This window comes from Triturus cristatus, chromosome 12 (assembly GCF_964204655.1).
Source record: "Triturus cristatus chromosome 12, aTriCri1.1, whole genome shotgun sequence".
Classification (NCBI taxonomy): Eukaryota; Metazoa; Chordata; class Amphibia; order Caudata; family Salamandridae; genus Triturus; species Triturus cristatus.
This window is the reverse complement of record NC_140595.1, coordinates 41,074,324-41,087,188: the sequence shown is the minus strand read 5'-3', so window position 1 is coordinate 41,087,188 and position 12,865 is coordinate 41,074,324. Positions and strand designations below refer to the sequence as shown.

Here is a 12,865-nt window from a genome sequence, read left to right as displayed (position 1 = left end):
TCCCTCGGGCACGGTTCGTTAATGCTGGGCAAACCCACGCTGAGTCTATGCGCTGAAGGTAAAACGTGCGCTGCATTGATTTTCCAGCCGCGAGCAGGTGATGCGTCAATTCTTTTCACCCGCACAGAGCAGGGCCTGCATCTGAGGCTGAGGGGGCGCCACAGCACCGATGACAGTGCTTGGGACTCTGGTTGCTGCAATCTTTCTGCCACACGGTATGCGATGCTTCAATTCTTCAGCCACACCACGGTGATGCATTAGTTTTTCAGCAGCACGGCGGTGCTGCGTCAGGAAAAACAGGCCTTCAAGTTCAATGCAGGAATTTTTTACTGTGCAGCAAAACCACCTCCAAGGGCCCAGAACTGGAATTGGCATCACTTGGCAGGTCAGAACTCCTAGCAGAGGAGCTAAGGGGCTGCAGATGAAGTCTTTGATGGCCCTGAGACTGGAGGCAAGCACATACAAGCTCTTGGAGAACCTTGGCAAGCAAAATACATAAAGCAAAGTGCAGTCCTTTTACTGGCCAGGACCAAAGCAGCAAGCAGTAGTCTAGCACAACACAGCGACAAGCAGAGTGGCAGTTTCCCTTCTACAGCTTCTTCAGCTCTTCTTCTTGGCAGAATCTCCTCTAAGTCCAGAAGTGTTGTAAAAATGTGGGGTCATAGCTCCAGCACTTATACCAGTTTCTGACTCTGAAGAAGGCAAACTTTGAAGGAAAGTCTTTGTAGTGCACATGACCCAGCCTCTCCCTAACCTGGCTCCAGACACACAACATGGGGTGGAGACCGCTTTGTGTGAGGACAGGCACAGCCCTATTCAGGTGTCAGTGACAACTCCTCCCAGCACTCTAGCATCCAGCACCCTAGCGCCGGAAGGAGGTGATGGGCCATCAGGATATGTAGGGCACAACTCAGCTCCCTTTGTGCGACTGTCTACAGTGAATGCACAAACGGCCCAACTGTCACCCACCCTCAGATGTGAATTTCACAGGCAGGCAGAGGCACAGAATGATAAATTAAGACAATACCCACTTTCTAAAAGTGGCATTTTCAGACACGCAATTAAAAAACTAACTTCACTAAAAGATGCATTTTGAAATTCTGAGTCCAAATCTTTAACTCTTACCAATTGGAAATTACACTTGTAAGAGGTTACAAAGTAGCTGCATTGATAACCTATGGGAGAGATAGTCCTTGCAATAGGGAAAACAAAATTAGCCGTATTTCACTATTAGGATATGTAAAACACATTAGTACATGTCCTAACCTTTAAATACATTGCAACCTGCCCATGAGGCTACCTTTGGCCTATCTTAGGTGTGCCTTACATGTAGCAAAAGGGACGGTTTGGGCTGTCAAGTGGGTGCCCTTGCCGGCTTGACATGGGAGTTTAAAACTGCACACACAGACACTGCAATGGCAGGTCAGAGACATGGTTGCAGGGCTACTTGTGTGGGTGGTACAATCCGTGCTGCAAGCCCACTAGTAGCATTTATTTTACAGGCCCTGGGCACACACAGTGCACTTTACTGGGAAATTACCAGTAAATCCAATATGCCAATCATCGAAAACCAATCATTATCACAATTTAGACAAAGAGCATATGCACTTTAGCACAGATCAGCAGTGGTAGAGTGCCCAGAGTCCTAAAGTAAACAAAAACAGGTCAGAAAATATAGGAGGAAGAAGTCAAAGGTTTAGGGATAACCCTTGCAAAAAGGGCCAAGTCCAACACAATGTATGGGTGACAGTCACTCCCACTCTTTACTCCCACAGTCACTCCCACCACTTTCAAAGGTCTTTTTGCACAAAATCCCTTCTCTAGGACTTTACGGGGCTGAAATATTAGGCCAGAAGTATGAGAATTTCCTTTTGCCATTCGCAATAGGCAAATTTTAGCGAGTAGCAAAAGGAAATGTACTAATGTGTCTCAGGGACATTTTGCGATTCCCAATGGGGTCACAAATGACCTGCTTCATCAATGTTCATGAGGCAGGTTGCAATTTGTGACCCATTGGGAATGGGCAATAACCCAGGGATGGTGGCCTGCTGGGGATAGCTGAGCCCCATGTCGGTGTTTGCTTTTTAATTAAAGCAACACTTGTTTTTTTATTTTTTAAATGCACCCCTTTTTTCTAAAAGGAAAACGGGATACATTTTCAAAAATAAAAATGAAATGTATTAAAAAACATTTTCGCTGATAAATCACAAAGGGGAAGGAGTCCCCTGGGGGCCCCTTCCCCTTTGTGACTGGCTTACCACCAATTGAATTTGGAGGTAAATGCGATTATTTTGCGACCGCATTTGCTGTCGAAAACAATCTCACATCCTCCTGCGACTCGATAGTAGGAAAGGACGTCCTTGGCATGCCCCTTCCTAATAGTGACTCGCAAAATAGGTTTGGTACACACTACAACGCCTTCCAGCTGTCGCAAACAGGTTGATTTCATATGTGCAACCGCTATAAACGTTCGTACATCCGGCCCTCAATGTATAAATAAAGGCGATATCTTGGGCCCACTAGAAAATCTGTGCATTGAAGGAGTCTTAAACCTTCCAAAATGATCTATGATACAGAGTATTAGTTGTGAAGTAAAGTTGATCTCTTGGGCATATATGACAAGAATAAAAAAAAAAAAAAAAAAAAATCTTTAGGGAGCCCTGGAAGGATGGCACAGGAATGTTGGATTAAGCTCAATGGAGTGAGCTAAAATGGGCTCAGGCTCTCAGGAGAAATGTCAAAAACTGATATTTTAAACGCTGAGGTTATTGATAGTTGGGCGCACTTCCAACAAAAGAAGTTACGCCGGGAAGCAGTCTGGATTTTGTCCTATCAGAAAGATAAAAAGTACTTATCTCAAAACAAATTACGGTGACTTCATTGGGCAGCTCTGATATGTGCCCAAATCTTTATTAACTGCTGGATCCTTTACTTTGTTTCGAAATTTTTAAAATTAGAATAGGTCTGAAAGGCTCTTCCAAATGTAGTTGGAAAAAGAAATGAAGGAAAAAATGATATTGGCTGTGCACTTTACAAAGAAAATGCACTAGACTGCCCATTTCTTTTAACTAAGCGCAGGAAATTATTAAGAACATTATTGTAAAAATTTGGTGCCTTGTCTTGCTTTCTTGCAATTGATCTTTCAGTGAGTGTTCACTTTTTAAATGTAAATGTGGGTTTTGGGCACTTCTTCCAATCTTTGAGAAAAATGGATTATCATGATTTAATAATTTAAATGGATTTTGTTATGCTCTAATTTGAACTACCGTTTATTTTCCCAAAGAAATTGTGTTTTTAGCATGCTTTCTATGCTCTACAAGAAATATGGACAGTTCTGAAATAAATCCTACAAGAAGGTGTTGATTTGTATCGGCTTTAAAGACCTACGTCCAAATAAACTTTAATTGAAACCATATGTATTGTGTATGTCCGAGTGAAGATGTTGCTTGCGTTTGTGCTAATTTCGTGTCCCAAGTGTTCGCAATACATACATATTCTCACAGGAGTACAATGTTTTAAATGTGTTTTTTGACGTATTTGTATACATGCAAGAAGTTTAATACATTTAATGTTCCATATGCACTCCTAGTGCAACCTGCATTTATGTATGCAAATATTTCATATTTTCTTCTTTTAGCATCAGTCAGAGTGAACTAGATGATAAGCATAAAGTATAGAATAGTATGGGGAGATGTGAGGGGTGGTAGGTAGATCAAGAGCTGACCTGGAAGTGAAATATCAATTTTGAGCAAGTGAGAATAATCTGATATCACTTTAGTATTCCCACAGTGTCCTGTGCTGTATGACTCTCTAAGTGTTTGTGCCGCAACAGTTAAGGTGTGAACTGTCACTTCCTCACGCTGAAATTCTGGAGTTGTTTTCCTGGTTGTATTTAAAAATATTGGCCCATTCTATATTTCACAAAGCCACTAAAAGTTTTTTTTTTAAATAACTTTGGTTAACTTTGGCCAATTTCCATGAAATTTTCCCAAAATAAAGTACATTCACTTTGGGTTATTCATGGCAAGTTGTGTAGATTCATCATTTGAGCATCTAACAAATAGATGTTTGGGGTGGTTAGGGAGTCCCAAGCGTTCCATTTCCCAGCTTAACTCCCACATAATGAATGTTCTCCAATTCAGAAAAAACTAACAGATCTACACAAAACTTGGCATGAAAACTGAACCTTATTCATGGAAGTGCCTTTAGCTGGCGTGGTACCAATCTGGTGTTTTTGAGAAATCAGCATTTAAAAAGTGTTTCGTTGTAGGAATTAAGAGGTTGAATTTTATAGCTATCTGGACTGTTAATTCATATATTCTCCACAGATTCCCAAGTTCAATCAGAAATATAAAGGCACCTCATGGGGCTAGGGGAGCTTCTTCTCCTATTGTCTATTGAGGAGTTGCTAAACCTGCTGCAGATTCGCCAACTGCAGTAATATGATAGACTAGTCCTCACAGAAACCTTTGTTGCCATTGCTGTTACCCAACATGGTGCTCTGAGCATAATGCTAGGCGGTATTAAAAATAAAGTGGGGGAAGGTGAATTTATGCTGTCTGCATTTGGGGATCCTTAAGGGAGCATCTATGGCAGCAAAATAATTATTTCAAAAAATAAAAAAAGATTTTATTGCAAGATTTGTGAATCCTACACTGGATCGGTGAATCCTGGTACCTCCCTGGCCCACAAGATTCACGATGCCAGCATAGGAATTCGGAATCCTGTTTTAAAAAAAAAAAAAGTTATCAGCACATTACCACCCAAGGTAGGATGGGAGTAGAGTCTGACTGCAGTCCAGGCTCTTAGGCCAACCTCTGCCGCACACAACTGAAGGTTGCACGCAGAGATGGTTGTCTGCAGGGCCTGGAACGGGTGAGGCTCTGCAGCCAATCCCCACTTATCATGGGTGAAATTTCCAAACTCAACTTAACGCACGCCCTCATCATGCACTGCTTAGGACTTTACAAATTACATTTTTAATTATACCAGTGATGGCACCTGACATCACTGATGCCGTCATCCTGAAGTACAAATACTCAGCATTTGTCCGGGCATAGTAGGAGTTAGGTACAGGCCCAAGCCCCTGTGCCCCTCTATATGAGGTGAAAAACAAACCCATACTGTGCACAACCCGTTTCACGCCCAGCTATGCAAGTGTATTCTTCATCTGGGGGAAGGAGGAGGTGTTCTGGTCAGAGACATTTCTAAACTATATGCCATAGATTTTACTTTGACTATGATAAATAATTTACTTGTGGCACGTCCAGGGAGAGAAAGATAAGTGACTGAGTTTGCGGACGATATCAGTAAGAATTACTTTAATGCTAAACACAGCCAAAATTAGCCGTAAGGCTGTAGAGTGTCCTGTTCTCAGATTAGAGGTAAATAAGGGAGCTCTATAACAAATCTTCACAGAACACACAGCAGGTTATAGTTTACTACATGGGAAAAGTCAACACTTGCCAGTATTAAATAGATTAAATAAATAAATTCTACAAGGGGAGTTGTTCCGTGAGAAAATAAACTTCAGTACAGGAAGAATATGAACATGAGAAATTAGCCAAGAAGAATTATTATTATTTTTTTTAAAAAAGGAAGTACATCGAAAACGCAGTAGACAAGAGAAATAAAAGAAACAGATGGGAAGACCTGAAATGATCTGATTTTGGGGGGAAAACAACAAATCTAATGATGAGACATCCAGATGTAGCACATGTAATAGTAACGTGATCAACATAATTGTGGGAACTAGCTGGAAAACACTACATTCCGAGACACGTTTCAGGGCAACAATAGCTGTGAAACCTCAGGTGACACACGGAGGAGAGAGTTCACTATGAGACAGCCTGACAAGCGACTTCCTGACAGAAACGAAATATGTATGGTTAGGTGCTGATGCAGGCTTTTTTCATGGTGTAAAATGTAAACTATATTTGTTTTTAAGAAGAAAGTATTGGAGTATCTATCAATAGTAACGAAAAAGGAGACTGAACTAGTCATAACCACAGAAGACTAAACATGCTAAATATATAGCAAATTTCATATGCGTTCAGTAAATGATGCCACAGTTATTAGCAAATATACATTTTCTGACCACCCATTTTAAGTATGCCCACCCCGCAATGATGAATCTGCTACAATATAAAACATAAATCTGCAGAAGACTTGGCATTCTGACCCAAACCTGGATAACCTTTTTTGGGGGAAGTTAATTGTAGATTTGTCAAAAGCTAGCAAAGTTATTAGCAAAAAAAAAAAAAAAAAAAAAAAAATTTGAAACGCGTTGGGTTGGTTTTTTGTTGCCGGTATGTGAAATAAAAACATACGCTTTGCCGCAATCTGAGAGGCAGCACTGTGCATTTATTCAACTGGGATTTGCAACAGAGTTTGTTGGATATTTAGAGGTTCGCTACCTCGCTATCTCCTCCTCATTTCAAGTGGCAGGAGCTTTTGCGAACTTTTGGTTGGAGATTTTGGTTTGGTTGACTCCCTGGTCAAAACTCGAGAGCAGCTGCCCACACAAAGTACTGTTCCAAGTCCCAAAAATACGATTATTAATCAAGTAGCTAAGCTACTGACACACTGTTTCGCTACTATTTTTTAAACATCAACATTCAACAATGGTATTAAATACTATGTACACTCTGTAAAACTGCATATACACTATTGATATGTATGACACAGAGCATAGAAATAAACAATACAAAAAATATATATTACATAGAGAACTCAAAAAATACAATGGGCACAAGTATCTTAATAGGTTAATGATTTCACTCTCCAACAGTTCACACAAACATCACAAACAAATCACAAACCGAAATGACTAAGGAGCTTCACTATATTGATCTTCATGCACAGTCAGCCAAACATACTTCATTTTCTACCACTCTCGCCATCAATCCATTATTTTGGGCAATAGGCTGTATACTACAGTTACGATATCCAAAAAAAGAATTCTCAGGCGCTTACTCCCCAAATCTACCTTCCGGTATATATGTGCTCGAATGCCTCATTTATATGTATTTAACTAGATCTCCAATCTAATCCTAAAGTTTTTTAGCACTCATTTGCATTCATCATTTATTCTCACAATACAATGTTTTCTTGATCAGACATTACGTGCTCATTTAAGACACTGCCATTGGAAGTTGAATTAATTCAATAAAAATATTTAACAAAAAAAGCACATTGATTTGTCTGTATTAAAAAGTATTTGTGATCACCTTGACTGGCAGTGCTGATTCCCATGTGGGTCATGGTCGTCGAAAGATTGCCTGTGCTGCTTGAGCTACTCAGAGACGGGAACGTAGTTTCCTCCGGATCCAATGGGATTGGTAGAGGAGAAGGGAAATGCATGTTTGTCAGGTCAGGCAAGGAGCCACCGGTGTTGTGGGCAGCAGGAACCAAGGAAGAGTTGTTTTCCTGTTCAGATGATGGATAGATGCTTAATTTAAAAGAAGAAAGTGAACTTGTTACTAATTGAATGATCTGAAATAAGGTCTTCATGATTAATGCATCAACAAGAATTTCTTTAATAAGATATGAAAGACTAGCTTATTATCTGAAATAGGTCCGTCATGATTAATGCATCATTAATATTTTCTTTCCTAGGAAACACAGGGCTTATGTCAATGAAAATATGTAATTTGATACGGTTTGATAAAATACTGGAGACAATTTATTTGAATTGATGTAAATAAATGTTCACAGGAAATGAACACCATCTCGGAATGAAGCATCATCAGTGAATGGTGAGTGCCTCACACCAATAAAGCAGCATTGTGTACCGAGTTAGGCATTTTATGAAGCACGGATTGTCTCCCTTAGATCACTGCAGATGCTGGCATTGATGATTTGCAATGATTGTATGAGCGCAGGGATGGGGCAGTTTAGAATCCAGCTGCGTGCAGGTAAGACCCCCAACATTATTATTTAGTTGTGACCTTGGATGTAGAAAGATATAGCAAGTAGGAGCAGCACATTTTTTAGGGATATACCTAAATGCAAGGACTCACTGTACTCAACAGTTTGGGTCACAGTAATTCCAGGGGGTTCCCCTTGTGTTTCGGCTTCTTGAAAGTGAAAAGGCTGAACAGATGTGCTCTAAATGAACACATGATTCTGGAAGGGGCATTGTGCGCTGCCAATTTCTGCAGGTATCCTTGGCGCCATCTCCCTAGTGAGGTTCATTAACAGTAGATGAGATTGTCTTCTTTATTCCTGCATCCACTAAATGCTAGTTTGGTGCGTTTACTGCAGATTACATATAAACCATTGAATAGCGAACCACATTCAGACTGCCTGGCCCTGTAAACCTTGCAGAATGTAAGTGCAACTCTTCAGGAGCCTACTCAACATGTCATTACTATAGTCCAGGAATGCCAACTCCAAGATCTGTATGGATATGGTATTTTTAGTACTCTATAGGGGTGAAAGACCAGTATAAAGTCAATCAGTGATAGATGTGGTAGCTGGCTGTTCGAATGTTTGCTCTATGTTACATTATGCAGATTTGCAAAGCGCACTATCATTCAGGAGGGTATCCTGGCGCTCAGCAAGTGTGAGGCCAGGCACACCTAGGGCCTACTAGGACTACTTGAAAAGCTAGGTCTTCAGCTTGTAGAATTCAAGATGTGAGGGGGAGGCTCTTATGTGTAGCAGCAGGGAATTACATACTTTAGGAGCGATGTAGCATAAGGATTGACCGCTGGGTATGATTTCCGACTATTGAGATATGAGGGACCAGCATTAACTAGTGCCTTGAGTGTGTGGGTGAGGAGTGTGAATTGTCCTCGTTTGTGAACGAGCGTTTGTGAACGAGGAGCCAGTGGAGCTTGGAGCTCCTTCAGGGGTGGTGTGATGAGAGTGCAGTGTAGGACGTCGAGAGTGATTCTAGCTGTTCTGAATGGTCTGCAGCCTCCTGATGAGTTTTTGGTTGATCCCGGCATAGAGAGTGTAATCTTTAATGCACTGTGATGTAGAGTTCTTCAAAGAGTTAGGACAGTACTAGTGGATAAGGGAATACTGTTTCAGATCCTGGATGCACACACAGAAACGGCCAGCTCCTGTGTTTTTACACTTCTTAGTCTGCAGTCTGATGGTGTCCAGGCTGAGGGTGTGCTGACCACTACCAGACATGGTGCGGTTATCTGCCAGATAATAGGGGGATTTGGTTGTGATAGCTTTGTACATGGTGCAGCTGGTTTTGAAAATTGGGCAGTCCAGCAAGGGAAGCCAATGGAGTACCATTGGGGTGATGTGATCATATTTCTTCAGGCCCTGCATGAGAAGCGCTGTGGCATGTAGGATGTCCTTAAAGGGTGCCACTGTGGAGTCTGGGAGGCCATGAAGCACCATCCAGATGTGAGCATATGAGGGCAGACCTTAAGTCACTTTCTGGAAGAAATGGTTTCTCTTTCTTTAGAAGAGGGCGCAGAATCCGGCCGTCTCTATTTTCTTGGCAATGTGTTAATTGAGCCTAAGGTCCAAGGTGAATCCAAGAGGCTTAGCTTTCAGCGAAAGTTAGGGTTCAAAGCTCATATGATAGATCCATGTTTGTACCATTTCTTGTTGCTGTCCTTGGTAAAAAAAAAAAAAAACATGCATTCTGCCTTGGTTCGGTTGAGCTCATAATAGACACAAGACCTCTGGGTCTGGATGATGTGCAAGAAGTATTTGACATCAACCAAGGGTCTTGCCATTTCTACTTGCTGGTCGCCTGGAGCGGTGGTTTTCCAGTGTAAGAAGCGAAGCAGATTAAAACCTCTGATGACTACTGACCAGTGAAATACTTAGGTTAGGCTCACTGGAAGCGGTGCATTGAAAAGCACTGCAGGTTCCTTTCTTTCTACAAAATAGATTCAGGTGTTTCTAGATTTACTAGCCAATTAAATAGCAATGGTTTGTGCTCACCTCCTCCAGAGCCAAGGTCCTATTCATGGCTCCATTGATGCATAGACACCTCTATTTTGACCCAATGAATGTGGTCAGGGGGATAAAAGTGATGATAGTCTTGTTTCTTAGTTTATTTTCCAGCTGGAAGTGGACTTGGGTGTCGTCCACATACATCTGAAAATGGCACTGCTCTAAAACCAGCCAGGACCATTCACAGATGTTAAACAATTCCACGTTTGACAGAGAGAGTTACTTTGAAATTTGGCATTGCTGGAACCTTTGGCAGCAGATATGACTAGATCCTGACCCCATCATGTTGTGATTGTTTTGCGTGTGTTGATAAGAAATTAAATCAGTCCATGGATCAAAAAGCAAGGGAATGAAATTCTTAAACGTGGCTTAAAAGTATAATTTTAGCAATCGGCAAGTTTACTTAAGCAAAACTGGTCCGGCTTATGTTGCTAGCAATATATTAAGTACACTTTATTGAATGTATGAATAACTATCATCTCTGAAAGGCGGCAGGCTGTGGAGCAGAGTCACACATCCGCAATAAGGTCCCATGAACGAGAATAAAAGTCATCCATCTGGGAAAGAGGAGTGTCAGGATGTTAATTCTTTTAAAGCGAACATGACAAATTACATTCTTATGAACTTTGTCAGTGAATTGCAGTATGAGATCACAAACCCAGTGCCTAAGAAATCAGTATTTAATACAACTAAGTGACATGACTTGGGCATATGATTTAGGTTATGTGCTGATCAAATGCAGGAAAATATATATTTTACACACACACACACACCCCTTTTAATTACTATGTCCATAAAGAATACTAATAATATACTTTGTATGCTCGATAATTAGTGAAGTATATGCTACATGCAGTGCTTAATTAGAAAATCAATTAGTGCCAGAGCCCAACATTGTGCTCACAAAATCGTGGCAGGTGCTATGAATATCGGGGGTGCCGAATACCAGTGCGGTATGGTGTTGATTCCACCTTGTATCTCTTTCACCCATCACCAGACACTCCCTGCCCCTTTATCACAGGTTAGTTATCTCCCTGCTTTCTCCCTTTGGCACTGTATTTCGGTCTCTCTCTTCCTTTTTCTTTCCCCATTTTGTTCTTCTCCCTCGCTCTAAATTAAATGTGATGGGGAAAAAATGAAGTGCTGGTCTCCAAAAATGAGAACCAATCGGCCCGACTTGCAACAACAGTCTCAAATTGAGCACTGACTAAATCACACTGTTCTTGAGTTTATCTTATTTGCATCTTATTGGATATAATGAAATATTTCACAGAACACCCATAAATACAAACAATACCTGATTCCAGGGACCTCACATGATTTTGGCCTTGAATTCCCAGTCTACAACACAAGAGAGTAAGGTCGTAAATTACATTTTTTTTTAATCCATCATACATTAACATTAGTGTTTTACATTACAAAATTCAGCCGCAGCGATTTTAACTCTTTAGCAGAGACCATAAACATGCTCAAAATTAAGAATTCTATTTTCTTTCCATAGCGGAGATGAGACATGGGCAACAAGATGAAACACGCATCAAATAATGTTTTTATATCAATATTTAGATTAAGGTTGGTGCTTCACAGAAACAATCTCTTAATTAGCAGTCTTAAAAGTGTGACTAAATCTCTGAAAATGTTAGTTATGGCAACAGTTCGTTAAATACAGTCATTATGGAAACCAATTAATTTGCCTCAGTGTACCGTCATATTCACATCTATCAAGAGTTTTTTAAAATCATTAAAGTGGTTGTTACGTCTCATGACATTCAGATATGAAATCAACTCCCAACTACTTAAAAAACAAGGGGAAAGGCAGCAACAGCTCTAAAATGGGAGAATGATACTACGGAAATATAAAAAAAAGCCTGGAGATCAATATCAAAACTACCATGTCTATGTCTTCATGCCACTAGAATTGCCTTATCTTTAATGCTTTTTTCCTCTACAGGGTTTCCCCTATCAACACTACTTTCAAACAAAAAGGAAACCAGCATTGGCATAGCCAATAGGTCTCGCTTTTGGGACCTTATAAGTATTTAGTTATGCAGCACAATATCCTTGGTGCAACATCAACCGTTGCATCGCGAAACACTTATAAGGTCCCAAAGGCGAGACCTATTGGCTATGCCAATGCTTGTTCTCTCTGTTCTTACGACTGTATACAGTTCTTTGAAGCTGAGTTTAGGACATTAAATCCAAGGTTATAAAAGTGAAGTCAAGCAAATTTCTCATTCAGTGGCTAGTGTGTAAACATCAAGATGTTAGACAGGGTGCAGATGCCAAACTACGCCAGACATCAATAACTGAGGATAAAAAGCACTGCCGAGGAGGCCTTCCTGCTTTCTCACCCCAGTTCTCCCCGTGTCTCAAGGCCCCAGGTTTAAGATGTGATGGCAACAAAAATATCCACAGTGTTAGCTTTAGTAAAGAAAGACTGTGTTGCCACTGCTTATATTTGTAGATCTTAAAATCCCACTGAATCTTGGACTTGGGAGCACTGTAAAGTCTCCAAGTTGGCCTGGATACACAAAACGCGTGCGTAGAACACACATTTTTTACATGGAAGTAATAAACCCTGAAGGGACGTGCACTGCACCACTCAAACAACGCTGAAGAGGCTGGTGACTCCAATCTTCAACTTGGCAAAAAGGTCACTGACATCCTTGTGTATGTATCCTGAGTTACTTCATTGGTCTATTAGGCTGCACTGAAAAGAGCACATTTTTAGTTTACAGAAAACAAATTATAAATTACTTTGACATTATTCACTGAACAAACCTTACCTGAATGGCAGCTACTACTACAAACAAGCATCGCAGCACTGACGCTTTACTTTTAATGTTAAAAGTAAAGCGTGAGTGCCGCGATTATATCAAAAGTAAAGAAATAGATTTTTTTTCTATTTCTTTACTTTTGGTATAATCGCGGCACC

General features: G+C 40.7%; 1 protein-coding gene across 6 annotated transcripts in view; it reads right to left on the bottom strand.

Moving 5' to 3' along the window:
* CRTC1 (CREB regulated transcription coactivator 1) overlaps positions 1-12,865 on the bottom strand; it is a 193,820-nt gene that overhangs the window by 44,314 nt on the left and 136,641 nt on the right. For all 6 annotated transcript variants that reach the window (XM_085638788.1, XM_085638787.1, XM_085638792.1 and 3 more), the window contains exons 7-8: positions 11,228-11,271; positions 7,230-7,450 (exon numbers count right to left, since the gene is read on the bottom strand). In XM_085638788.1, coding sequence (XP_085494914.1) covers positions 7,230-7,450; positions 11,228-11,271 — 265 coding nt within the window. The remainder of the gene's footprint in view (positions 1-7,229; positions 7,451-11,227; positions 11,272-12,865) is intronic.